This window comes from Lutzomyia longipalpis, chromosome 1, assembly GCF_024334085.1.
Source record: "Lutzomyia longipalpis isolate SR_M1_2022 chromosome 1, ASM2433408v1".
NCBI classification, from domain to species: Eukaryota; Metazoa; Arthropoda; class Insecta; order Diptera; family Psychodidae; genus Lutzomyia; species Lutzomyia longipalpis.
The window spans coordinates 8,133,276-8,157,664 of NC_074707.1; the positions used below are offsets into that span (position 1 = coordinate 8,133,276).

The following is a 24,389-nucleotide window of genomic DNA, read 5'->3' on the forward strand; positions in this document are numbered from 1 at the left end:
ACCAGCGATACCAATCGACGCGGCGTCGCTTCCTGGTCACAAAAAACACAATTTTCCGTGAAAACTCGGTGGAAAACGCGATAAAATTGCGAAAAACTGAAAAAGTGAGGGAGACGGATAGCAGGAAATGCATCCATCTCATTTTCTCTTCAACAAATGTACCCAAAAGGGCGCCAAATTCAAAAAGTGGTCACAAAATGCGTGAAAATTTTTTGGGGCGCTACGAAGGGGGACTCTGGGGGGAAAATGAATGTCGTTGGTGAAAACCGCCTGGTATCAGGAGTCTCTGTACCAAATTTCATCGCGATCGGACCAACGCAACGGTGTAGAAATGCATAGCTGTACAGGAACGAAATTATACAGAGACCTTTCTTTATTATAGAGATTTTTGTATTATTTTTATGACTTTAATGCTTTTTAATGTTTTTTATAATGATTTTGATGTTAATTTATCAAGTTTCGTATAAATTTTTAACTTTCCTAGCATTTCCGGCACTTTTCCAAGCTGAAAATGGGAATTTTTGTCTTATAAGTTGTAAATTCCAATTTGTCTCGAAAAAAATAAGCTTTTTTGCTTTGCTATGTACTTTTTGAGCTTTCAAGTTTAATTTGTGATAAAAGAAAAATCGACATAAATAAAAATTAAATTATGAAAATAAAATTTCTTCTTTCTGAGTAGCGGAGAAACTTACAAAAACATCGCTTGAGGCAAAAATTGAGGATAGGCAAATTCCGGGGAAAATTTTTTTCAAAGGACGCTAAAAATAGAAAAATATAATGTAATTTGTAAATATCTATATTTCATACTTTTCTACAATAGTTCCATACGTATAGTAAAAGTTAATCTAATATTACATTTATATCGTCATCCGAAAAAGAATGTATACATATTGCAAACAACGAAACATTCATTTTAATTCATATTTTTGCTCATAAATCTTCAATGATTTCATTCTTTTATCTTTATTAATTTTTCTTTCTCTGAAAATACATTTTTTTGTGTGATAAAATCTTAATTTTTTTTGCTTGCAGTTTGTGGGGCGCTCTTGTGTGGGTGGCCCTTGTCACGTCTATTCGAAATACATTTTTTTTTGGAATGGGGGTGTGTGATTTCATCTCTTCCTGAAAAGACGTCTCAAAAACACGCTCATTTTTTTATGGCAAAAGAAGGCACAAAACTGGGTGGAATTGTTTGATAAAAAGTTTTCACTCTCTTTAATCTTTTAAATTTTATTAATAATATTTTTGCAAACATTCAAGAATGATCTCTTCAAAGCCACTTTTGAGAAATATTTCAAATGCAGTCTTTTTTATCTAAAAATTTTCAACATTTTCTCATCTTTTTTTCCTTACTTACGTCTTTCTCAATTTTTTTATTTCTTTAATAAAACTCGAAGAGAAAACTTACACAAATAAAACATTTATTTTTTTCTCAAGAGGATTTTTTTTTGCATAAAATCCTTAAAAAGTTCCTTTTTTTATTTACAAAATCTTGTCCAAAAATTCAAGATGCGTGTGATGCTTTTTTTCTTGGCTGCTTTCTCGTGAAAAATCAGTGAGTATTGCAGAGGGAAATAAAATGAATTTTCTCTGCATTCTTTTTAAAAGAAAAAAAAAGAAAACTTACCCCGAAAAAATTACAAAACACAAAATCAGTCTAACGGGAGAGAAAAACAAATTAACAAATTAATAATATTTCAGTTTAGTTTAAAAAAAATCTATACAACTATAAGTTTATTTAGGTTTCTCTATTTTTTATTTATTATTTATCAGTCTATTAAAAAGATCACAGGAAATTAAAAAAATGTTTTTCCTCTATTTTCTGTATGCTCTGCGTTGTTTTTAATAAAGAAAAAAAAGTTTTGCACAAGATTTCTGTTTATCTTCTTACTAATTCTTGTTTTTCTTTTGCTGATTATTTTTCTGAGATTGTTTTAATGAAAATTTATTAATTTTACATAATGTGATAAATGCCAAAAAATTATCTTCTAAGAACCGAAAAAACTATATCAATGAATCCTAATTTTATTATATTTTTTATTTATTTATTTTTTTGCCAAGAATATTTTCTTTCCATGCCAAATCACTTCTAAACCTAACCCTTTATTAAAGCTAATTTCTTCAATATGTCCCCTCTTCTCTAAATTTTTCTTCTTCTATTTTTTTCATGAAACTTTTGAGGAGCAATAGCAGAATATTGCATCGCCCCAGCTTTTTTTTAATAATTTATTTTCAATTTATTTCCATTTATAGTAAATTAATTTTTTGCAAAATATTCTTTTCTAGAAATTTAATAAAGATATTACATTTCCTCCAGCATGAGCTAACTCTATAATTTCGGAATTTTTATTTAGAAACTTTATTGCAAAAAGTTTTTAAATAAATAAAGGAAAAATAAGAAGAAAACTCGTTTTCTCTCGAGCATAAAACCGCTCCAAACTTTCCTAAACATTTTTTTGCATCCCCAAAAAGAACTTTTACACTCACGTGGTTGATGAACATTTAATATTTTATTTAATTTATACTCAAGAAATTTGCAAAATATTGTGCAGATATGTCAAATTGTGAACTACAGAAATTCAATCAATCAGTCTCATCTAGATTTTCATCATTAAATTACTTCTTTCTCATCTATTTTTCTTTTCATTAAAAATAGTTCATCATTACTTCCTCCTCAGCATTGCATAATAATTGAGGATTTAACCAACTAATCTTCACTTTAAATACATTTAAGAATGGCTACAGTACACATTTTCCTCCACTAAATCTTCTTCCACAAATTATAACTTTTATACCATCAATCAGTCTTTTGTTGGTTTTTTTTTTATTTTCTTCTTTTATTAGTTACACATTCGTTAAAAATATATATTTATTTTAATTCAAATATCAATAATAGAATTTTTCTTTATTTTTTTTAATGCTTTTTCCTTGTTCTTCTGCAACTCTTGTCGTTGGTGATGATTTATTTGAAAATTCAGTTGAGGATTGCTTTTGCTGATTTATTATGTTTTCTTTTTAATGTTTTACAATTAAAGAAAAATGATTTAAAAATAATTTCTTAATTTATTTTTTTGGATTCTCAATATATTTCGAAAATACCTAAAATATTTCAAACCTTTCTTGTTTTTTATTGTATTTTGTAAATTTTTAGATTCTTGAAATTAAAATTTGGAACCTGTCTATTAATTTTAAAACAAATAGAAAATGTAGTTGAAAAAAACGTTGGTTTTTTAAAAAAATTTCTCTATTAAAAAATGAAGCGACGTTTCGGAGATGTTTATAATCTTCCTCAGCCCTCAACACAAATAGAACAATATAAAAAAAATTAAAATAAAATTTTGTCAATTTTTAATTTAAAAACTGCTCATAAAAACCAGCTAAACAATCCTCATTGTTGCTATTTGTTTTGCCTTCTTCCATCTTTAACGAATTAACCCTAATACGTTCAATTGTCTTAATTGTTATGATTGTGTTTTTTCTACATTTTTTTTCATTAAAAAGAAACGACTTAGTGCTAGAGAAATTACTTAAATGGCGGTGATTAACTATGCGATAGTTTTTTTTTTATTGTAAAAAAAAATCATAAAATGTTGAAAAACATTCAATATAGTGTCTCTCTCTTGTCTAAAGAATCATCTTTTAACTATATTTTCTTCTAAATAGGCACTCGGTGGTAGGACAGATTTGATTTAAAATTTACACAGAGTGTCGAACATGCGACATTTCTTTTTTTACGATCTACAGTCAATTTTTAATTAAAATTACTTTTTTTTTACTCACTAAACGATGCACAACATTAATATTCTTTTCTTGCGAAAGGCATTATAAAGAAAAAATCACTATGAATTAAGAGAACAAGGGATAAGGAAGGATAGTTATTAGGAAAAAAAGGCCGAGGATTTTTTTTGCTAAAGGAAAGAAGAATTTTTTTGTTTTTGAAAAAATAGCCATAAATTATTTACATTAAAATAAAATAGAAAAAAAAATATTTTTAATATAAAAGTACGTGCGGTTTGCTTGCTCATTTTTTTTGCTTATCAATTTTTCGTTTTTCCAATTTTTTTCAAGTTTTTTTTTCACATTTCTTTTGAGCCTTTGAGGAGTTTTCGTTTTTTTTTAAATGGGCAAAAGTTTTTTTCATTTTTGTTTGTTGTTATTGCACAAATTCATCAGTCGGATTTGAAGCATTTTTTTAAAATAATTCTTGTACATGGGTTCGAAAATGATTGAGCAACTTTGAGCAACTCAGTTTCACTTAATCCACAACTATGCTTTGAGCATGCGGCAATAGACGATGATCACGAGGAAGCTCCTTGAGAAATTAAGACTTTGAGCTTTTCCTTATGAATCTCAGAACTTTCTCTCATTTCTCTTTCATTTCAACTTTGTGTGGCGGGAAATTCAAAAGATTGAGCATGCTTCCAAACCTCGTGTCGAGAGCAATTCCCAGAGCCATCCTGAAGATCTCGTATTGCCGGAGAAGCGCTGCCTAGTCGTGGGGATCATCATTCATGGGGGATGCCTCTCGTTGGCGTTCCTCCAGGAAGGGGTCTTTGAGCGATGGGGAGACCTTTGTGAGTGGTGGCACAATGACCCCCTGGCTGGGTGCCGGTGGTCCTGGTGGGGAGTGCGGGGGTGAAGGATGTGGCGCTGGGGAGGCATCACGAGACATCGGAGAGTGATGCGAAGGTCCTGGTGGGATGGGTGTTGATGCTCCCGATGGTGAAATCATCTCCTTCTTCACCATGGACAAATCTTCAGCACGATAGTCCTCCTCTGGACCATGGTGATTATCCCTGTCGTTATCTGGTGGTGTCCTCGAGCGTCGCATGTACTTTATGAAGTGACTGGGACTGGGAGAACGGGCTGTACCATGTGTTCCAGGGCTGGTAGAGATCCCATTGACGGCAGCATGAGCTGCTGCTGCAAAAGCCATCGCATGGAGCGCTTCACGTCCTGCTATATCACCCCCACGAGCTTCGAGAGCCTGCTGCAGGAAGGTGGCATCCAGGAGAGCAGCAGCTGGATGGGGAATCGTCGGTGGGAGATGGTGCGCCTGATCGCGATCCCTATCATCGCCGAGACCTTGATGTGCCAACGAAACTCCATCCTGCCCACCACCAGAGTGATGGGAGTACGGAGTTGTGGTGCCACTGATCCCATAAGGGAAGGCAGCTGGGCTACTTCCATTGCTGGGGCTTCTCTTCATCGTCCTATTCATTGGGCGGCCCGTGGTGATTCCCAACTTCTTCACTTTGTCGTACAGCGTTCGCGATGGCACCCCAAACTTCCGCGAAGCCTGCAGTGCGCTCATCCCATTGCGGACACAATCAATGGCCGAGAGGATGTCATTCCGTGTGTACTGTTTGTAGCGCTTCCATTCGGGCTTCTGCTGCTGTGGCACATACGGCGCAATCCGGGAGTCACCAGAAAAGTTCTGTGGCGATTCCATGGTGTCGTCTTCGAAGGATTTATCCGTAAACGGCGAGTGGGGTTCCTCATTTTTAACATTCTGCGAAATTAAAATTTAATGGATTAATTAATCATTAAGATCGAGATTTTAAATTATTATAATAAGTTTTTTCTTTTAAATTAAACGAAGTATTAAATAAAAAAAACGAGACAAAAACCAAATTTCGCATTTTCATTAATTAATTGATGTGAAAATTTTAAACTGGGCAGCAAAAAATGTATTTTATTTATAAATCTTTTATAATCTATTAAAAACTATTTTTAATAGCTTGGAAATGTAGAAATAATGAAGTTTTTTTGCATTGAGAATGCAATAATGTGATTTCACTTTTTTTTTAAAAAGGACTTTTAGTATTAGAAAATTATTATTAGTTCGTGTTATTTTTTTAATTAATTTTTTATTGCAGATTATTTATTCATCTTACGTTTCTTTTTTTGTTATTATTCATCTCTTTAAAGTAAAATTTAATATCAGCGTTGATTTAAATATTTAGAATAAAAAAAATCTTAAAATTAAAAGAAAAAAAATAGACAAAAAAATTAATTTCAAATTTTAATCAACCGAAAAATTGTTGCACAGTGTTTTTTTTTTGCAGAAATATGTACAAAGAAAATTAAAATAAATAATTCCCCTTCGATGTAATAAAATAAAAATTTAATTCATGAGATGCTGTAAAGTTCTGTAAAAAAACGAAGCAATAAACTTATTGGAATAAAGTTCGCAAATTCTCGCGAATTTCGCATCGATCTCCCTCCCCGCTCGGGAAAGAAAAAAGCAAGAGGAAGCAGCAGGAAATGAGTCTCGAAAACATTCTCATTTATATTTTTGCACAGATGTGCTGCGAATTTATCTTTTTATTCTTTTTTGTGAACTCACCTTGGAGGAGTAGTCAGTACTGCCGTTGGACTGCGTGGACTGACGATCACTTGGGTCACCGGGCTGGCAGACAAGTGGCATGGGTTGCGAAGAGTCGGCTGCATTGGGTTGTGCTAGAACATTCCGTAGGATGGGGGTGTCTCTGGACATGAGCATGCTGGATATGGAGGAGATCTTCTTGCGCTTCAGTGGGTTCATATCTGATCCGGATTCATAAACTGAACTTAGCATGGCTGCTGCGGCTGTTTGGAGATGTTGCGTAGGTAGGGAGGCACTGAGTGGTGGCCACTGTGGCCCACGATCAGGTCCTGTGGATGGGCCAGGGCTTCGGGGGTAGAGGCTCGTGTAGGGGGATTTGTAGTTGTAGGGCGGTGATGAGCTGCTGCTCTGTGCTGATGAAACATTGGTGGATGTTGAGATCACTGGTGATGATTGGTGGTGTGGGAATTGCAGGTGATTCGCCTTGGAGCTACTTGGGCCCCCATTGCCACCGGATGAGCCTGTGTACGGATCCGCCGATGTGGGGCGTTTGCTCTGATGGAAGGTCCCAAAAAACTGTTGAGGCTCTTCGAATTTAAACTTCTCCATCTTGTACTTCATGTCCGCCATGTCGAAGAGTCCCTTAATCTCCAGCTGCTCGGCAATTTTCATAATTCGCGGAATCTCCGATTGAGCCACATTCACTTCACCAGAGTACATGTACTCAAGGAGAGTCCGCATCTCCACTGAACTAACTCCCGGGCACAGGATGCTGCAGTGATCATTGGGCACTGCTTGCAGGATTGCCTGGAAGTAGGGCGAATTGGCGGCCAGCACCACCCTGTGTGCCTTAAACTGAACATTCCCATCCACATAGAGTGTGCAATCCACGTAGTTCTCCATCTTCACCAGCACATCCAAAATCTCCACGAGATTGGACTTGTGGTTGTTCCATCGTAGGCAGTACGTCTGTCCCTCGCTGCTACCCATCTTTGCTTTTTAACAATTTTCCACCTTCACGTTGGGCTTCCTCAAAGGCAACTGAAAAGTAGGTCCAGAACGAATGGAATTTCAGAATTTAATTTAGCATTTAATGTTGGCTTTATTGCTAATTTTTTTGTTGCCTCCAAACCCAATGAAGGGGGCATGTACGAAAAGCTTACGTTAATCTTTTTACGCCATCATCTTAATTTTTTAGCTGGCGAAATGTTTAAGACCATAAGAAGAGCGTACGCAGACGATAAAAATAAAGTTTTACTGAAGATTTTAAATCGGAATCCATTGCAAAAAACACAGATTACCATTAAGTTAAATTTTGCGAATGTGCGCCATACAACAGGTGCTAAGTTGTATCGCACCTTTTTATTTAAATTAATTTATGTGAATTAAGTTGTTCATAAAAGTAGTGACGAAAACGATTAAATGATTACGCCTTTATATTTTTATCTCAATCTGTATTCTAGGAATGTCATTGAATTTAATTGTAATCCGTAGAACAATTACGTCAACGATTTTATTGTATGCCATTTCCTTAAATTTTCACACGATATTGACCTCCAAAGGTAGAGAGAAATTTTATTTAATTATCTACAGGTGGTTTACTTTTAATTGTGGATAGATTAGAAGAATTATAAATTCTAAAATGCTCTAAAATTTATTTTTATGAGAAGTATAAGAAATTTATTTGACTATTATAATTTTTATCAGAATGTATTGATTGGGGGGGGTGTAAGGTGGTGTAAAAAGTAAAAGTTATTAAGGAAATAGGCTGAATTCATCAATTACCAATGAAATAAATTAATTAATGAAACATTTTAATTTTCTTTTGTACTAATAGAGAATTAAGAATATTTTCTAGATTAGATTAGATTAAATTTCACTTATTAATGTCCAAAGAAAAATACATAATTGTGGTAAAATTTGTGACTAAAGATTTTTTTAATATGACAATTTTTCTATAAAAAATTAATTTTTTTTTTATTTTTTCTAAAATAATAATAATCGTTTTTCTTATTTTTTTTACTGGCTATTTGTACAATCTTGATACCCTCTCTCCTATAAAAAGAGCCTGAAACCCTGAAAACATTTTAATATTTTCCTAGAATTCCTTGATTCAGTTTATTTTTAATTCCACAAAGTTTATCTATATTTTATTGAAGTTACTGCAACTATCAAACAAAAATTATCTACTTAATTATGCTATTTACTTTGAAAGCATAAAATTGCATATGTTTTTGCATATGTTTTTGCATATGAATCGATGAAGGGTTCTTCACAGCATAAATTGCTAAATCGCAAAAAGATTTTTTTTTTCAATTGAACTGGATTTAGGAAAATAAATTGAATTTTATTTAAGGTACAAAAGAGTTAAATGAAGAACATACAAAGAAGCCCCTAGAGATTTCATTCAAGACCATGACCTTTACTTCATTGAGAGGAGCCCATCAAAAGTGATGAATGTGTGCACGAAGCGAGCATAAAACGAGCATGAAACGAGCATAAAACACGGGCAACATGGGTCCCATTGTACGCACAATTCTCAATGTGATGTTGCAAAAATTAATGCAAATTACCAAGCAGAGGTCACAACTTTCCCATACGCAGGATTGCACTCATCCTGCGGAGAATCCTTTCCTATGATCCACAATGACAATGAATTTGCATTCCCGGACCCCGATTGATATGCAAAATAGATGTTTGATGCAAATTTATCGAGGACCCTTTAGTGAGATGGATATTAATGTGGGAACCAGGAAGCGCAAAAGGTTGTCCCTTTAGGCGGCTTGTTTTCCCACCATCCGTGCAAAGGAAAAGTGAAAGGGATAATGTATATTTGCATTTTGTCAAAAATCATGCAGGAGGGATGGAAGCAAAAAATGCACATCAATGCCATATGCAAATGCAAAACCATCCTTCCGCTTGAAAGGACTCGCTTGTGCCTTTTTTTTGCTCCATGTCCTTTTTTTTATCCTTCTTTTAGAAGGAAAAAAAAGGAACCACATGTGGGATCATTTCTCAAATGGGCAAAAAGGCATCAAATTTTAGCAAAAATTGTAGCATGGAAAAGGACGAAAAAAAAAGTTATAAAATGGCTGTGAGAATTTGAGAAGTGATGCCACGGAGGGTCTCGAATTTGCCGGGGGTTTTTCACAGAAAATCCACATCTTTTAGTGAAAAATTCACCAAGGGGACCAAAACACGAGCGGATTGGTTGGGAAAAGCCCCTCTGTTGGTCTCTAAAAATAAAATTTGCTCTGCATTTTTGTACACAGACTTTTAGAATATTTGTCGTTCATGGGCTGAGAAAAAGGGATCATCGCATGAAAAGTTTTGTTAATGCAATTCTCACGATATTCCATGCAAATGGCGTAATAATAATTCGACAATTTGTTGAAATACAGTGGTGGACATGGAAATAGCAATGTAGTTTAATTTAATTAAATTTTAGAGTGTGGTCACAAGAAAAACAGTCAAAAATTCTTTAAATTTAAATAATATTTGTTTAAAAAACTATTTCAATAACTCATTTTTACCCCTTTGACGACATTTAGCACACTCGGAAATATTATTTGTTGACTTAAAGTGCATAAAAAGATTTTTTTCGCAAATATTAAAAAGATTCGATTAAAAAAAGAGTTTTACAGATTATTGGGCAAAATTTTAAAAATATTGATCAAGAATTAATTTTTGTAGACAATTTTAAACTTATAAGTTTAAAGACTTCGCAAAAACTGCTAGACATATCTGGGTTTAAAAGATATTATCGAAAATTAATCGGTTTTATCCCATTTAATGCATAAAATTGATAATTTTCTTCAATTTGATTAAAGTTTGGCTCTTTTTTTTTTAATATAAACTTAATAAATAAATATTACAGTAAATAAACAGCTCACAGATTAATATTTTCATGTATAATCATTCTTTTCCTAATCCAAATTATTGCAATGCTTTCATATTCGCGACCATCACTGTACTTCCATTAATTTTAAAAGACTTCTCGCTTATTTTTCGCGCCCCATTGTGAGCCATTGAGGATTTCTGCAAAATTAACTCTTCACTCGCACGTGAAATTCTAAAGGGGTGGTTGTGGTGGTGGCAATTAAAAAGCCACCACTTCTGCTAATTTCCCTCAGTTTGTGTCCTTTTTTTCTGCACACTGAGAAAAACAGTGCGTGGGAATCCCATATGACCACCATAGTACGCGCCCCTTATACTCCCAAAAAAAAACAACAATCTATAATTTTTGCTACACGCTTCGATGAATATTTGCCACGTTTTTGATTATTTCCACAAACATTCTCGCTTTTTTTCAGTCAATATTTCTCTTCTCATTTTCAGCGGTGCATTGTTGGGTTTTGTTGAAAATGCAGAAAAGGGGGAACGCGGCTAAAAAGAACAAACTTCCTGTCGATTCATTTTCAACTAATATATGGGGGTGCAAAGACCTCGTACGGCGGAGAAAAGACTATCACTTTTGCTTGAGAAATCCCTCTTCATTTGTATTTTCTTCACTTACGCCCTTGCAGTGCTGCGGAGGGATCTTTTTTTCGGTTTTCTTCCTTTTGAGAAAGGGAGGGCTCTCAAATGGCATTTTAAACTCCTCCTCGAGGGTGATTGACTCGAGAATTGTGTGTAGCCGAAAATAAACTTATTATTATTTGTTGCAATGCAAAAACTCCTTTACAAGTTCAAGGGATCGTTTTTATGCGAAGAATTGGGGGAGAATTGAGAAGAAATTGAGAGCAAAATGAATATTATATATTTTGAGTTTAAAATCCACCCTCCTTGTGCTTAAAAGGCATATGTTAATAAAAAGCAAAGGTAGGTACCCCACTTACATTTCCAAAGTTAATTGGTGCTCCGAAGATGATGCAAAAAGACGACGCAGATGCAAATTCGTCCTTTTCTCATCCAGATTTTCCAACAAGAGTTGAATTTTTCTTTTCAAGATTTTCTTCTTGAAAATTTTCACAAAATCACGATTTTTAAAAGAATTTCACGTTTTTATTAAAATTTTTAATTGAGCTTAATTTTTGTCACAATTTTGCGTTGTTAGTGTTTTTTTGGGGATAGAGGATTTTTTTTATAGAGGACGAAGTGGGAAAAATTTTGAATTTTGATTTTTGTAGAGTAGGAAAAATTTTGGATTTTAAACGAAAAAAATTTTGAATAGGTAACCACACACACAGCTGAGGCCGAAAAATTTGTGCAAAGGAGAGTCTAAAAAAGTCAACCAAAAAATATAACCAAAAATGTCCAAAAATTGAATTCTCAGGTTGTTTTTTTTTAGCTGTGTGGGGCTTGGATTGTTTGTTAGTTCACTTTTAAATTAATTTTCGCCAATTTGGCTGATTTTTTTCTCGATTTTTATTTTTTTTCCTCAAATTTTGTTTTCTAAATTTTTCTATGCACTTGGTTTGTCCGCATTAGTCTTTAATTTTTGCCTTAATCATATCACTTTTTGGCGTCTTCACATTGTTTTGCCAAAGTTTCTTTTTTAATGTTAGATTTCTTTTTAGTTTGTTCTGAGTTTAGGCACTTTTGTGATTTATTTGAAACGTTTTTTTTGCGCAATTTCTTCACTTTGCCGAATTTTTTTTTTCAAACTTCTCTCTATGTCTGTTTGTGAATTATTAATTCATTTCTACTGGCTAGTCGGTTTGTCGTTCTGGTCAAAGAGAAACACAAACACATTGTCACGTCTCACACACTTATTTTTTTGAATGGTTAATTTTTTCTTCAAAAGTTCTTTTTTTTCTCGATTGAGGAAAATTCGAAAAGGCGCCTTTTGGGTGGTTGAATTTTTTTTTTATTTTCAAAAAAATTAAAAATTTTGCCAACTCGGTGCTTTATTTTCCAATTCGATTCCAATACAGAGAATTATGTACTCTGTGATGGGGGATCCAAAGAAGTGCGTAGAGGAGCCTACTATATATATATTAAATGCGTATATATGTTTGCGAGAGCGAAATTGCCGAAGCAGGAAACGATTCGCAAATTCCCCCCAAAAAGAAGCACCACGAAAAAAAAGAAAAAAAAAACAGCCGAAGAGTGTGTTTGTAATGAAAATTCTTCAGCGGGAACGGTTTGGTGTCCGGGAGGGCAAGACTCCGATCACTGATGGGGCCACATAGCACGGCAACTGCTTACACTGAGATTATCCATATTAAGGGTGCAAGTTGGGTAATATATGAGAACATTGCACACGTGGGCACACCGGGTACAAAAATTCTGGACCGTACTCAGCAAAATGCCATATGAGACTGAGCTAGGGCTCAAGTGGCAAACTCCGAGCTTCTCCACTGGTGCGGAGGAATATCATGAAATTTTTGGGCAACGCACAAATCTACACTAGCTACGGAGACTCAACACCCAAAATAAAAACCCAACACACCACGCACACACGCACCGCGTATGCCTTTTTTTCGCCTATGCGTACCACTGTCGCGTAGTCGCACCATCTCACTCGCGCCCCATGCGGCGGTCGTACGAAGGTGCAATGGAAGATCGCATCAAACGTGCGAAGGGAGAAGTGCGTGAGGTGTGTGAACGCAGTGGAATGGCAGAGAGACCGATTTTGCGGTGCGTGCGTGTGCGTGTGATAGCGCTTAGGAGAAAAAGAATTGCGTGAAGAGGGACAGATAGATGCATATGATGGGTAGATGGAGGGAGCGCAAAACCCCCCTTGAAGAATGAACCCGAAAAAGAAATTTAATATAACACACACATATGTTCCCGGAGAGTCACCCAAAAAATTCTCCTCAAAATCTATCTCCACCACACCACACAGTAAATATATATAAAATTCTCTCGGGATGGCTGGAACCATGGCAAAACATCACACCGAAATTCGTCAAATTGGATTTTGTACTAATATGAAAAATTTTCATTCTATACCACCAAAAAGTCACTCCTTCCCCGCGCCCCACCTCCCTATACGCAATGCACGCACTTTTTGTGATGATATTGTTGAACGAAACCCGAACTGGGCGGCGATTTTCGTCTCCCGATCTTTCGTCGCGTGTTTTTTTTTATTCTTCTTCTTCGTCGTCTTTTTTCCACAACTCCGTCTCGACTTTTTATCTCCCTCGCAGAAAAACCTCACAAAATAATCTCGAAATATGATGGGGTTTTTCTTTGCCTCTCTATTTTTCCTCAAGAGCCGCCACACAGAGAAAATGTCTCGCGGGCACACTGTGGTCAACTAATGCCAATTGAGACTTGTGGCGTGCTTTTTACCAACTAGACAAAAAAAAGAAGTTGTAATTCCCTCGCGTTTGGGGGAAAAGCCGCAAGGATTTTTCCCCAACAAATCGCTCATCTCTTTCACACACGCGATAAATTGCAATTGGCGCTCTCGTGGCGATTTTCCACCCTACACATACATATGCAGCTAGATGGATTATGAAAGGGGTAGGATAGCCACCACGCGTCAGGGGTTGGTAATGAGGGGAAAATTACGTGCGATGCCCAACGGGTTGAAGATCGCAGAAGAAAATTTTCAAAAAGCAGGTGAATTTTTTTTATTATTTAAATTCAATTTTCTTTTGTGCGGCCATTGCAGACTTAGCATTCGTTATCAACCTTGAAAGCAAAACGGTGGAAAAATCTCTTCTCTATTTTTATATTTTGAGAAAATTTCTAATTGCATATTAAAGATGGAGGCGCCTGGTAACTACGAAGCCTCTTCATCAGTTAGATGATAAATTAATTTCTCGACATTTCTATAATAGTGTAGAGAGGAGTAATTTTATTAAAGAGCAGATTTGCTTCTGAACTTTATTTATTTATTTATGTATTGTTTCTTTAAGTTCTTGAAGAAAATTGTTTAAAAGAGTTAAAGAAAAGACATTTTCTCTCTTAAATTCAAAGGTTCAAAGGACATTCGCCAACCTTCTTACAAAGGTCAAAAATATCCACTATTCGTTTCTGCAGAAAAATTTTAACTCTTTCATTTCCTCCGGTTAAAATTATTTCATGCGAAATGTTTGAAAAAAAAAAACTCACATAAACTGCAAAATTTTATCATTTCTCTGAAAATGCATTTAGAAAGTCCTTCCCTTGTCAAATTGCAGCACATGAGAAATTCCTTCGTTGGCAATTCATGCCCCGAAGGGTGACAAAGGGACTTTCTTGAAAATGCGAGAGGGTGAAATGAACCCTTTTGCGCAATCCTTTGGCACATTTTTTTTGCACAATTAAACAATAAAATACCCTCCTACCTCCGCCCCCATTGTATGCCACAAAAACGGCACCCTCATCGTCACAGCAATAATCGTGGTTGTAAAAAAGGAAAGAAGAGGGACTCGTTGCAAATTTTATGCATGTTGCTGCACAAAAGAAAACTTCCCGCTTTTGTGCTAACAAAACGTCTCAAGGCATGCAGGTAGGGGCAGCCCAATGAGGATTTTTTCTTCTTTTTTTTGCCATTCAGTAACAAAAGGGCACCGTAATTTGAGGGATGCACGCAGGGGACAGGAGAGTGAGGGTGTCTTTTTGCGCAACGGGAAAAAGGGTTCAGAGATTTTTGCCATGTTTGCCGCATCACCAAAAGGGGTTTTCATGCTTCTGCAGAAATTATACCTTCCTTCGCAATATGTTTTGGGCGGAATATTATTCTTTTTATTGCATCATCGACTTCCTGCGAAGACCTTTCGAGCTCTTCTTCTTTGGCAAATTCCCCGCGCATCATGACTCTCGGAAGAAGAACTATTTTTATCGAAAAAATGTTTACACTAAAGTGCAGTGACCGGCCATGTCATTAATTTTGTGCTCTTGCACGAATTTTGTGCGTTATCTGGCGAAATGAATATTTTCGGCCACGCGCAACGCATTTCACTTGCATGGTCGCATTTTCCACTCCAGCTACGCACAGAGTTTCCTTATCAAAATTTAACATTTTGCTCATTTTGCTGATTGTGAGCAATGTTGTCTCCCCCAATGCTTCTTTTGCATCATATTCTTTTGAAACTCTTGGAAGAAAAAATCTTTGGTAAATTCTTTAAAAGATAAACTTTTAAAAAGTATTATTTTTGTAATTTATTTTTTAATTAAAATAACAAAAGGATTAACCTGTCCGTTCACTTCAAACTGGCAACCTTGTAATTGTACTTCAGTACGCCACATAAACACAATTTTTTCGCTATTTTTAGATTTTCTGGAATTTTTTCCACTCTCCATGTGCATCAGTGAGTCACATTTCCGTTCTTATCGCTGATAAAATTTCATTCAGGTGAGAGTTTGTGCTTTTTGTGTTTTATTCAAAAAGGTATGTATCTTTCAATCCCTAAAAGAACGTTAAGTTCTTGCAAAAGATCATTATTGGGGTGAATAGGGGTCTTTCTTTTAATTTTTTTTAATGAATTTTCTTTTCAATCTTTGATAAAGATTCATTTATACAAATTTCTTTTTTTTTCTTCAGCGTTAAAGAAAATGTAAAATGACCCAAATTTACCCCATTTGATGGTAGTTAATTTCATACAAAATATAATATACTTCTGTCCTTATTTTTTATTTGAAAAAGAAAACTTCCACCAAAGTCATTTGCTTTTACAGAAAATCAACGCCCATCCCACTTTTTTGGCTTTCCGGCCTACATATGCGCAGGGGGTGTTTTTCCTTGGAAATTTTCCCAATATATCTCTCCCCCACCTCGTAAAAAAAAGACATTGATGGGCGAAATTGGTCAAAATGCGTGAGATTGTTACTTATGGTGGAATTCACGAATAATGTATGACAGAATGGTGGCCCAATTGAATTGGGGGGTGACATGTGTGTGGGGGTGCTGGAAAGACTAAACCTCCCCCATTCGCATGAATATTTCACAATCATTTGATGAAATTTCATTTGTGCCCCACATGGGCGGTGAGAATTAGGTGTCCACCGCAGGCAGAAAAATTCCCTCACTTTGCAAAACCCCAGAAATTATAGCTGATGGACACAGAAAAAACTTCCTTATCTTGGCAAGTTATTTGTGTGGCTTTTTTTGCGTGAGCCCTTGGAGAAGGAAGAAACATTCTGTGGGTAAGAATCACTTCCGTTTTTGGCAAAAATCAACCACTGCGATCTTGAGCGGTGAAAAAGGTCGATTGGCAGAAGTTTGGGGAGCGTGACCATTATACTGATAATACCACACACAGTCCACGGGGCTCACTCCTCTTCCCCCAGGATAGCCCCGAAAATTGGTGCACACAATCACGATATACTCTGCACACGTGATGCCCCCATCCCCCCGATGAATGCAAAGGGGTGAAAATGGAGGGAATGTCGAATATTAAATTCAAATCGTGTGTGTGCGATGGACATAATGGGTGAACCACTTCCAAATTCTGATATTGCGTGATGATTGAAGAAATTTTCGGCGCTTGTGGAGCTTCAGTTCGTGAATAGATAAGGGGTGGTTATTTTTTTTTACCTCTTCGATGGACACACAATTTCCTAAAGGGGGTGATGGTGGTGTGGGCATCGCACGAAAATATTGTAATGCCGGACAATGCGGAGTAGAGCAATTTCGGGAATATGTAATTGATGGCACATGAAAAATTAATCAGAACCCCCGCACAAAATACGCGCGCGAGAAAATTGGTCGGCCTCCAAATGCCAAACAACCCCGCAATGTATATTCCCTATCGCCTCATCCTCCCCCATTTGGTCATGTCCACCCATACCCCTCATACCACGAAATTGCGTGGAGTGGGGGTGGGCAAAGTGCGAGGACAATGTGGAGAAAGCAATGAATTACTCTGCGGAGAGTGACTTATATAGCCCCAAAAAAATGTATTTTTATAAAATGAACGCATATTGAAGGGCCTCCGTAGAAAAAGAAAAATAATCAGTGGTTTTCGCGTGATTCCACCACCCTCAATCTCCTCAACCATGTTTGTGGCAAATTTGTGCAGATTCAAGAAGGGGAGAATAAATTATCGCACGCCCACCTGAATATGATTTACGACACACTGTTGGAAAATTCGCACGAAATACCTTTGAATTCTTTCATATTTCCCCCAGGAGGTGGTGCCATTCTTGGGGTTGAGAAAGGGGGTGGCTGGCTTTCGTGGTTTGGCTTTTAGAATTTGCTCAATTTCATGCCAAATCCATTCCAAGGGGTGTTAACACGCAGAGAGCTTTATGAATAAAGTTCGTCAAATATTCACCAACATCTATGAAAATCAAATGCAAATTAATTGTAAATCGTGTGCTTTTTATAAGCTTGAAAAGGTGTTTATTCATTTTGTTGCTTTCATGCCTTATTCGGGGATGAGATGAAAAATGTTTACAAAATATTATTTAGATTAAATTAAATGTTTTTTTTTAGAGAAATCAGTTGGAAAAATAGAGAGGTTTGCTAAGAAGCGTACATAAGCTACCTAAATTATTCTGAAGCGTTTGAGCATATGCTTCTTTCTAAAAAGAACTACTTATAAGAATATATGTACATAAAATATGGGCGTGGTTAATATACTTTTTATTACATCTTCCTGAAGTTTGCGATCCCTAATGAAATTTTTCGTGACTGTGTTGTATCTTCAACAATGATATCAAAACAGCTTTTAAAATGAATAAACTCCTTTGATTTTTAATTATCTAAATATTGATTTTTCCACTGAAGCGAAATTAAAATTAATTTGCAAAATTCCTAATCCAAAATTGAACACGAAAAAAAAGTTTTTCAAAGAAAATCATAAATTAAAAAAAAAAACAATTTTATCAAGCAGAGCTCTTTCGAACTGAAACATTTCTCCCACCAATTCATTGAAATTTCTGTGAGGTCAATTGAGTTGACCTATCAGTGTCCTTCTGAGAAGTTTTCTTTTTTTGGATAAATTTGGGCAAAGGGCGCACCATAGGATGGCATTTTAACCCACCCGCACCACCCCCAAATGATTTGATTAAATGGACAAGAGGCTCTCCCCACTTTTACCCCAATCGCAGGTCTGTGTTTGAGTGATAGTAATTAGAATTGATTCTTGTGTGCTTTTTTGCCATTGTTTGTGCCTCATGATTATTTTATTGAGGCAAATTCGTGACGTTCTAGTGGGTGGGATGATTGAATGCCCTGTGTACTCAACTTGATTGGACTTTCCATAAATTATCGGCCATTTCTCTGTCACTTTTGGTCTGTTTGCACATTTTCCCAACCATTTGGATGGACTTAGCACCAACACTTTGTTGGAGAGGGCACAAGGTTGGCTTCATGTGAAAGTAAAAGTACCCGAAAGTTGCTTCTTTCTTGCGTAGTTCAATAAATGGGGTTGGTTTTTCTTTCAGGTGGAGGTAAAGGATTGAATTTCGAAAAGAAAAGAACTTCTGTGAGGTCGCGAGACGTCTCATTTGACTTGTTGTCACCTGATACCATCTCGGTGGTCTTAACTGAAGAACGAAGAAGAGTCAATATGAATGTTCTTTTCCGTTCTTTTCACATGAATGCATCCAGGAAATTATTTAACTTGATTTTTTAACGAATTTGTTAAATAAAACATTTTAAAGAATTTACAATTATTTTTTTTCTTAAAGAAAGAAAACGTTGAGAACTTCTTAAACAACTCTATTGGAGTTTTACAAAATACAAAAAAATATAGCCAAGAGTGATAATTTGTAGCGACTTTGCGCGATAGTCGTTTCATATGGGTTTTGCATCTTCAAGTGGTTTTTACCTTTCTGATAAATTTCTGGTTTTCCTCGCCAAAAGTCACAATGCGGATTTTTCACACCCCACAGTGAGTGGTCTTCGAAAAAATAGCCTCAGGGCCTATGTACTTCAAAACTAGACGTCATACGTACATTATTTTCGCGTCTTGCGGTGTTTTCTTGCATTTAGCCCTCAGGCGTGGGCATTTTGGGACTTTCAGCAATGCCTCAGCAAGGTCATCAAGTTCGATTTGGTTTGCGTCTTCTGACGCCATTTGCACATTCTTTGCGCCATAAGTAGCTTCCCATGCAAAATTGAGGAAAATAATGAAATTAAATAATTTTTCAAAAGGAAAATGTGGTTTTCTTTTGAGTTTTTTTCAACACGTGCTCAAAAAAAAAAGTAGACAAACCGTGAGAGCCGGAATTATCTTGGTGTGGTCATGAAAAATTCTGCGGTGAGCTCACTGAGAACGCCTCAGTGGTGCCTGTTTTTTTTGCCCACTTGGTCGTGCGAAATTCAGCAGAAAAATGAAATAATTTGCCACAATGATCGTTGGAAGGTGCGTCTGTATGTGCGTGGAAGATGGCGAATTGTTGGCTTTGATGATGAAGAAAAAAAAGCACCACAGCGTTGTTTGTGCGCGAAAATTAAGGAGAGAAATATATAGAATCCGAGAATATACGCGTGCAAAATCGCGTAACCTTGACCATCACCCAAATAGCAAGACATTGCGTAATGTGCGTGCGATTGGCACTGTGTGCGACCACTTGGCAATTTCCAAACTATAAATTACGCACACACGCGTACCCCGGAGCGCCAGTCAGATTCGCATTACGCACATTTGCAAAAGTTCCGCGATAGCACCGCGCGGAATTCGCGAGTGCGTGAGCTGATCGACAAATACAGAGACAATCTGTTTTTTCGCGACATTTTGCCGGGTGAGACAGCCTAACTAACCACGACCTGCGCAATTTTTCAAGGAGTTATCTCTTTCTGGGGCAGGAGCTTGGGGCCATGACCTACCCCAGTCTCCAGTGGTCATCCCCCTCGCACAATGCCTGCGTGCCTGCTGCTTCCTGGGTCTGTACAGTGAAGCTATCTCGCTCTTGGGTTAAATTCGCGAGTGTGTATTGCGTAAAGAGTGTGCGAAAAAGAGATGAGGGGTGGGGATGGGATTAAATACGCACTTTTTTAGCGAAACTCTGTTCGTCCCAGTCCCTCTTGGTGGTACAAAGGAAGAAACTTTTCTGTTGTGAAGGGTTAACTCCCATGACAACGTGGTAATTTTGCCAGTAGTTTCTGCGCAAAAGGGTGAATTGAGCACCACCAATCATCATTTCAACCCCTCCCATTGATCCTTCATCCCGAAACCGGGGAAAAATGACGCATTTCTTGGGGAAAATTCGCAAAAATTTGCAAATTCTTGCGCCAAGCAGTGGGCAACCGATCCGCGAGAAAGAATTGGCAAGCTTGGTGAGAGAGAATTCGCGATATGGCGCTATTTCACCTCACCACCACCATTTCGCGACTCTCGCACTGATCCCACAGAGACCGTCCAAAATATAAAGTCTTCTCATTCGATTCGCGGATCCCACGGTGACCAGTCATGGTCAAATATTTGCTCCTACTTCCTCCATCTTATTTGCATCTCTTGGTGTGAATAACAAATTTGTTACATTGCAAATTGCGCGCTAAGTCCACATCCCACAATCTCCCGGAGACGGTCAACGGGCAGCCAAATAAATGTGATGCAAATCACTTCCAACATGGATTTTGATTGGATTTACAGTGATCTCTGTTTGGATGTACCAGTGCTATTAATAACCGCGATTTACCATAACCAGACGCAAGATTCAAGTGCAGGCATGGAGAAGTTCACCAGATTAGTTGACTCCACTATAATGATAACCCAAAAATAGATCCTTTTTCGAGTGCATTTGCTGCAGTTGGCTTCATCTGCTCTGCACGATATTGATTCTTGGTTTCATATTAGGGGTGTTTGTTTATCATGTTTAGGGAGTTTTTTAACCGTTGAAATTCTTATTTATTGAGAAAAAAGGAGATTTTTTAAAAAAAGAAAAAATGAGTGATTGTGCTAGTTGGGTAAGATTAAGGACTCTATGCATAAAACGACTTCTTTTGAGAAAACTTTTACAGTTTACATGACTTTTTCTTTAAGAAAAAATCCTAGAATTGTCTAACTAATAAGAATATTTGTTGAAAAGTTGAAAAAAATTAAGAAAAGGAGTATTTTGCAAAAAATCCTTAATGTTACCCAAGCAGCACAATATAATTTTTCAATATCAACATTCAGGAACCAAGAATCAAAAATTACGCTATGTATGAATCAAAAGGACCCCAAACTCTCCCACGCGTGTTTCTGTTTTTTTTAGAGAAAAAAAAATGTGTGACTTTCTCACCTTTAGTGTCAACAAGAAAAGAAGTCAGAAATGCGAAAAGGAAGAGAAATTGGCCCCTATAAAAATATTCCCACCGCCCAATCGTCTTATACACGGAGGACGGTACCTTTTGTCCCCGTGGGTGCGGGTGTAAAAAATTGCCTGCGATTGTGATTTAATGCCACCAAGATCGGATCATTGCGAACAACATTTTCGATTCATCGCGCACACCTTCCTTTGCCAGAGCGCTATTTTGTCTGCAAATGGACAATGGAGAGAGGTCGCTATCAAAGTTGAGAAGTGGTTGAAAAAAAATCTTATATTCTCCATTATTTTTCCCAGGGATCCCAGAGAAAAATACAAAGGATCAGAGGTTGATTTTGTGCTGGAATTTTTGATTTCGACGGGAGATTTGCACTGCGCGCGTTTTTTATATACAGACCCTGAATTTTTATACCTGACTTCCCATTGCCACGAATGTGCACCGTCTTCTGAATTATGTCCCAAACGGACATCATGATAAATGCAAGTTTTGCCACAAGAAAAGGCATCCCTCTCCACATGGCTACAATTCACAAGTCTCCTTTGGGAGAAGTTTATTTAGCGATCCGGGGCGGTGAAGATCGCATTTTCATATTTCTTCCTCTCAGGGTCTTTCTTTACTTTTTTTTTTACCTTCACCTAAATGTTGCACAACCGACCCATCCCCCATTTGATTGACTCTCAGATTCACGAGAGATTCTCTATTTTTTAATCTAAAAAATACAAAAAAAAATATACGAAAGTGTTCGATGTTTTCTTAAGCGATTTTTTTGTGCTGACCCCTCGAAGATGGATGGTCAATTTTCTTATAAAACTTTAAGAAAAGGGCAAGAAAAAAAACGGTATAAAATGTGATTTCTTTTGCGATTGAAAAACCCATACCATTTATCTTGAGGAGAAGAAGGGCAAAGAAATATAAATGTGGGACGTTCGTAGCGTTCTTGTTTGCCAAAGGACAAATAAGGGATGGAAAGGGCAAGTGAAAATGATATCTTGCCAAGACGATCTTTGCAACACACAAAACTTTTGGCCCTTTTTGTGCTACAAACATTCACTAATTGATGCATTTTATTCCCTTTCTCACCATCTTCGCGGAGGACTTAAAAGTTTACAGCGAAGAGAGTGATTTTAGGGGCTGTAAATTGGTTTAAATAAAGTCGTTTTTGCATAGATTTTCTTTCAGTTTTTGTTGTCTTTTTTATTGCAATTTTGGGCCTGATTCAGCGACCAAGAAACCCTTGAAATCTTGGAATTTTGTACTGAAATTTCAAGATTTCAAGCGAATTTTAATGGTTTTTTGGTCGCTGAATAAGGCCCTTTATTCAGAAAATTTACTTTATGGACAAATCTCTAATCTTAAAAGTTTCATAATTATTATTATTATTTATTTCCAACAAAAATTTAGGGTCTGTCCCTCTTACAATTCAATCCTTAGAGCGCAGAATAATTCAAAAGTTATTTGCCCTTAAATATTCTTTTAAACTGCCAATTTCGGCAACAGATTCTGCTCTAAAAAACGACCATTTCTGTTAAAAAAAAATAAGAAGAAATCTTCCATATCTTTTATGGCGATTATTTATGGGCAGTTTGTCCCTTCGGCGACTTCATTGAAATATTCCCCATGAAAGGGAGAAGTAAAAAATGTTGGCGGCGTGATTCGCATGTTTCCTCCACATTATATGTGAAAAATAAAATATTTGGGACTCTCAACGCAGGCCCTTTTCGTCTGTGCTCAGTGAGACAAGAATGGTGGTCACGAGGGTTTTGTGAGTGGAAATAAAAATTCTCCAGACGAGTGGTTCATTTTCTCAGCTATTAAAGCATCGTAAAAGAAAACTTGTGAATTGAGTTGAATTCATTAAAAATTGTGCACACAACAGAGATTTTTGGAGGGTGGGCGCGCGAGAATGGCTTTTTGTGGGCCGCGACCGGTCTTCCGTTCAAAAAGGCACATCTCGCTCTCTCTCGCTGACGCCGCGGATTTGTTTGTTTTTTCAATCATCCGGCAGACGCTTCTGAGCGCATCTTCGCCGCATCGCAAGAGCAACTGGCACGAATTTTTGTATATACGGTGGAAAATGGCTGAGAAGGGAGAATCACGTTTTTTTCCAACTTCTTCTTGTTCTTCAATTTCAAAAAAAAGAAACCTCTCGCACTCCTCACCCTTTTTTCCTTCCATGGCTTCTCTTTGGGAGCTCGCACGGTTTGGTGTGGCGAAGTGCATGCACTGCCGAGTGCGTTAATGAAAACAATTGACTTCCTGTTCGCCATCCCATGCGGCTTTTTGTGCGTGTTCGGGAAGAGTTTACAAAGTGAAACACAACCCGCAACTCTAAATTCAACGCCATTCTCCTCGCGATGACTTCTCCCAAAACCCCGTCCCCCCAAATATGTGCGTAGCATATATTTATGTATACAGAAAAAAAAATGAAACCCAGAGTTTTTCTTCAGAATACAGAACAATTTTCCACGTCTGTGTGTCATTCACGATGCCCAACAATTGAATTTTTGCATCGCCACGAATATTCAAGTGTTGGAAGAAAGACGTGCGGTGTGTTTGTTTTGCTTTCATTTGGAGGCTTTTTTTCGGGTCTGACCACTCCATGTCCCATCTTGAGGCTCCATTTTGATGAACGTGTGTGGCTTTGGAAGCCTGCATCAATAAATTCTCGAGTTTCTCTCTATCTGCATCCACGCAGCAAAACCCCTTCTCATATTATGTATGTATGTATGCCCACTCATTCAGAAGAAGAGTGCTTTTTCGGGGAAATATGCTCGCACAACAGAATTAAATTGAAGAATATAAATTTTTTTATTGAGTCAATCATTTTTGCTTTTTTGTAAATTTTACTCAAGAGCTTGAAGGTTTAGATTTATAGTGTTAGAACTTTCTATGTGTTGTGGAGGCATTTTATGTACAGAGTCAGAGTTAGATTAATTTTATTTAATTTATTCCTTTCCGATAATTCAGAGATATTAAATTCTTTGA

At 36.7% G+C, this 24,389-nt stretch overlaps 1 protein-coding gene and 1 long non-coding RNA gene across 6 annotated transcripts; one reads left to right on the forward strand and one right to left on the reverse strand.

Annotated features, from left to right (window-relative positions):
* Positions 1–793: 793 nt before the first annotated feature.
* On the reverse strand, positions 794–13,511 carry LOC129787179 (sex determination protein fruitless). Of its 5 annotated transcripts, none has more exons than XM_055822552.1 (4): positions 13,281–13,511; positions 11,167–11,996; positions 6,350–7,369; positions 794–5,512 (listed from the first exon to the last, which is right to left on the reverse strand). In XM_055822552.1, exons 3-4 carry the CDS (start codon positions 7,316–7,318, stop codon positions 4,490–4,492), a joined length of 1,992 nt encoding a protein of 663 aa, XP_055678527.1. In that variant the 5' UTR covers positions 7,319–7,369; positions 11,167–11,996; positions 13,281–13,511; the 3' UTR covers positions 794–4,489. The 5 variants fall into 5 exon arrangements, with proteins under 5 accessions (XP_055678527.1, XP_055678555.1, XP_055678547.1 ...); XM_055822580.1 differs by having other exon boundaries at positions 11,167–12,038; XM_055822572.1 differs by having other exon boundaries at positions 13,258–13,511.
* A 7,029-nt stretch (positions 13,512–20,540) lies between these two features.
* On the forward strand, positions 20,541–22,568 carry LOC129787203 (uncharacterized). Its single transcript, XR_008750196.1, has 2 exons — positions 20,541–21,638; positions 21,701–22,568. It is a non-coding gene; the product is annotated as an uncharacterized LOC129787203 (long non-coding RNA).
* The last annotated feature ends 1,821 nt before the right edge of the window (positions 22,569–24,389 follow it).

Coding starts and splice junctions, on each gene's coding strand:
- LOC129787179 (XM_055822552.1), bottom strand. CDS start 7,318: ATGGGTAGCAGCGAGGGACAGACGTACTGCCTACGATGGAACAACCAC. Junction 5,513..6,349: donor GTACTGACTACTCCTCCAAG/GTGAGTTCACAA, acceptor TTAATTTCGCAG/AATGTTAAAAATGAGGAACC.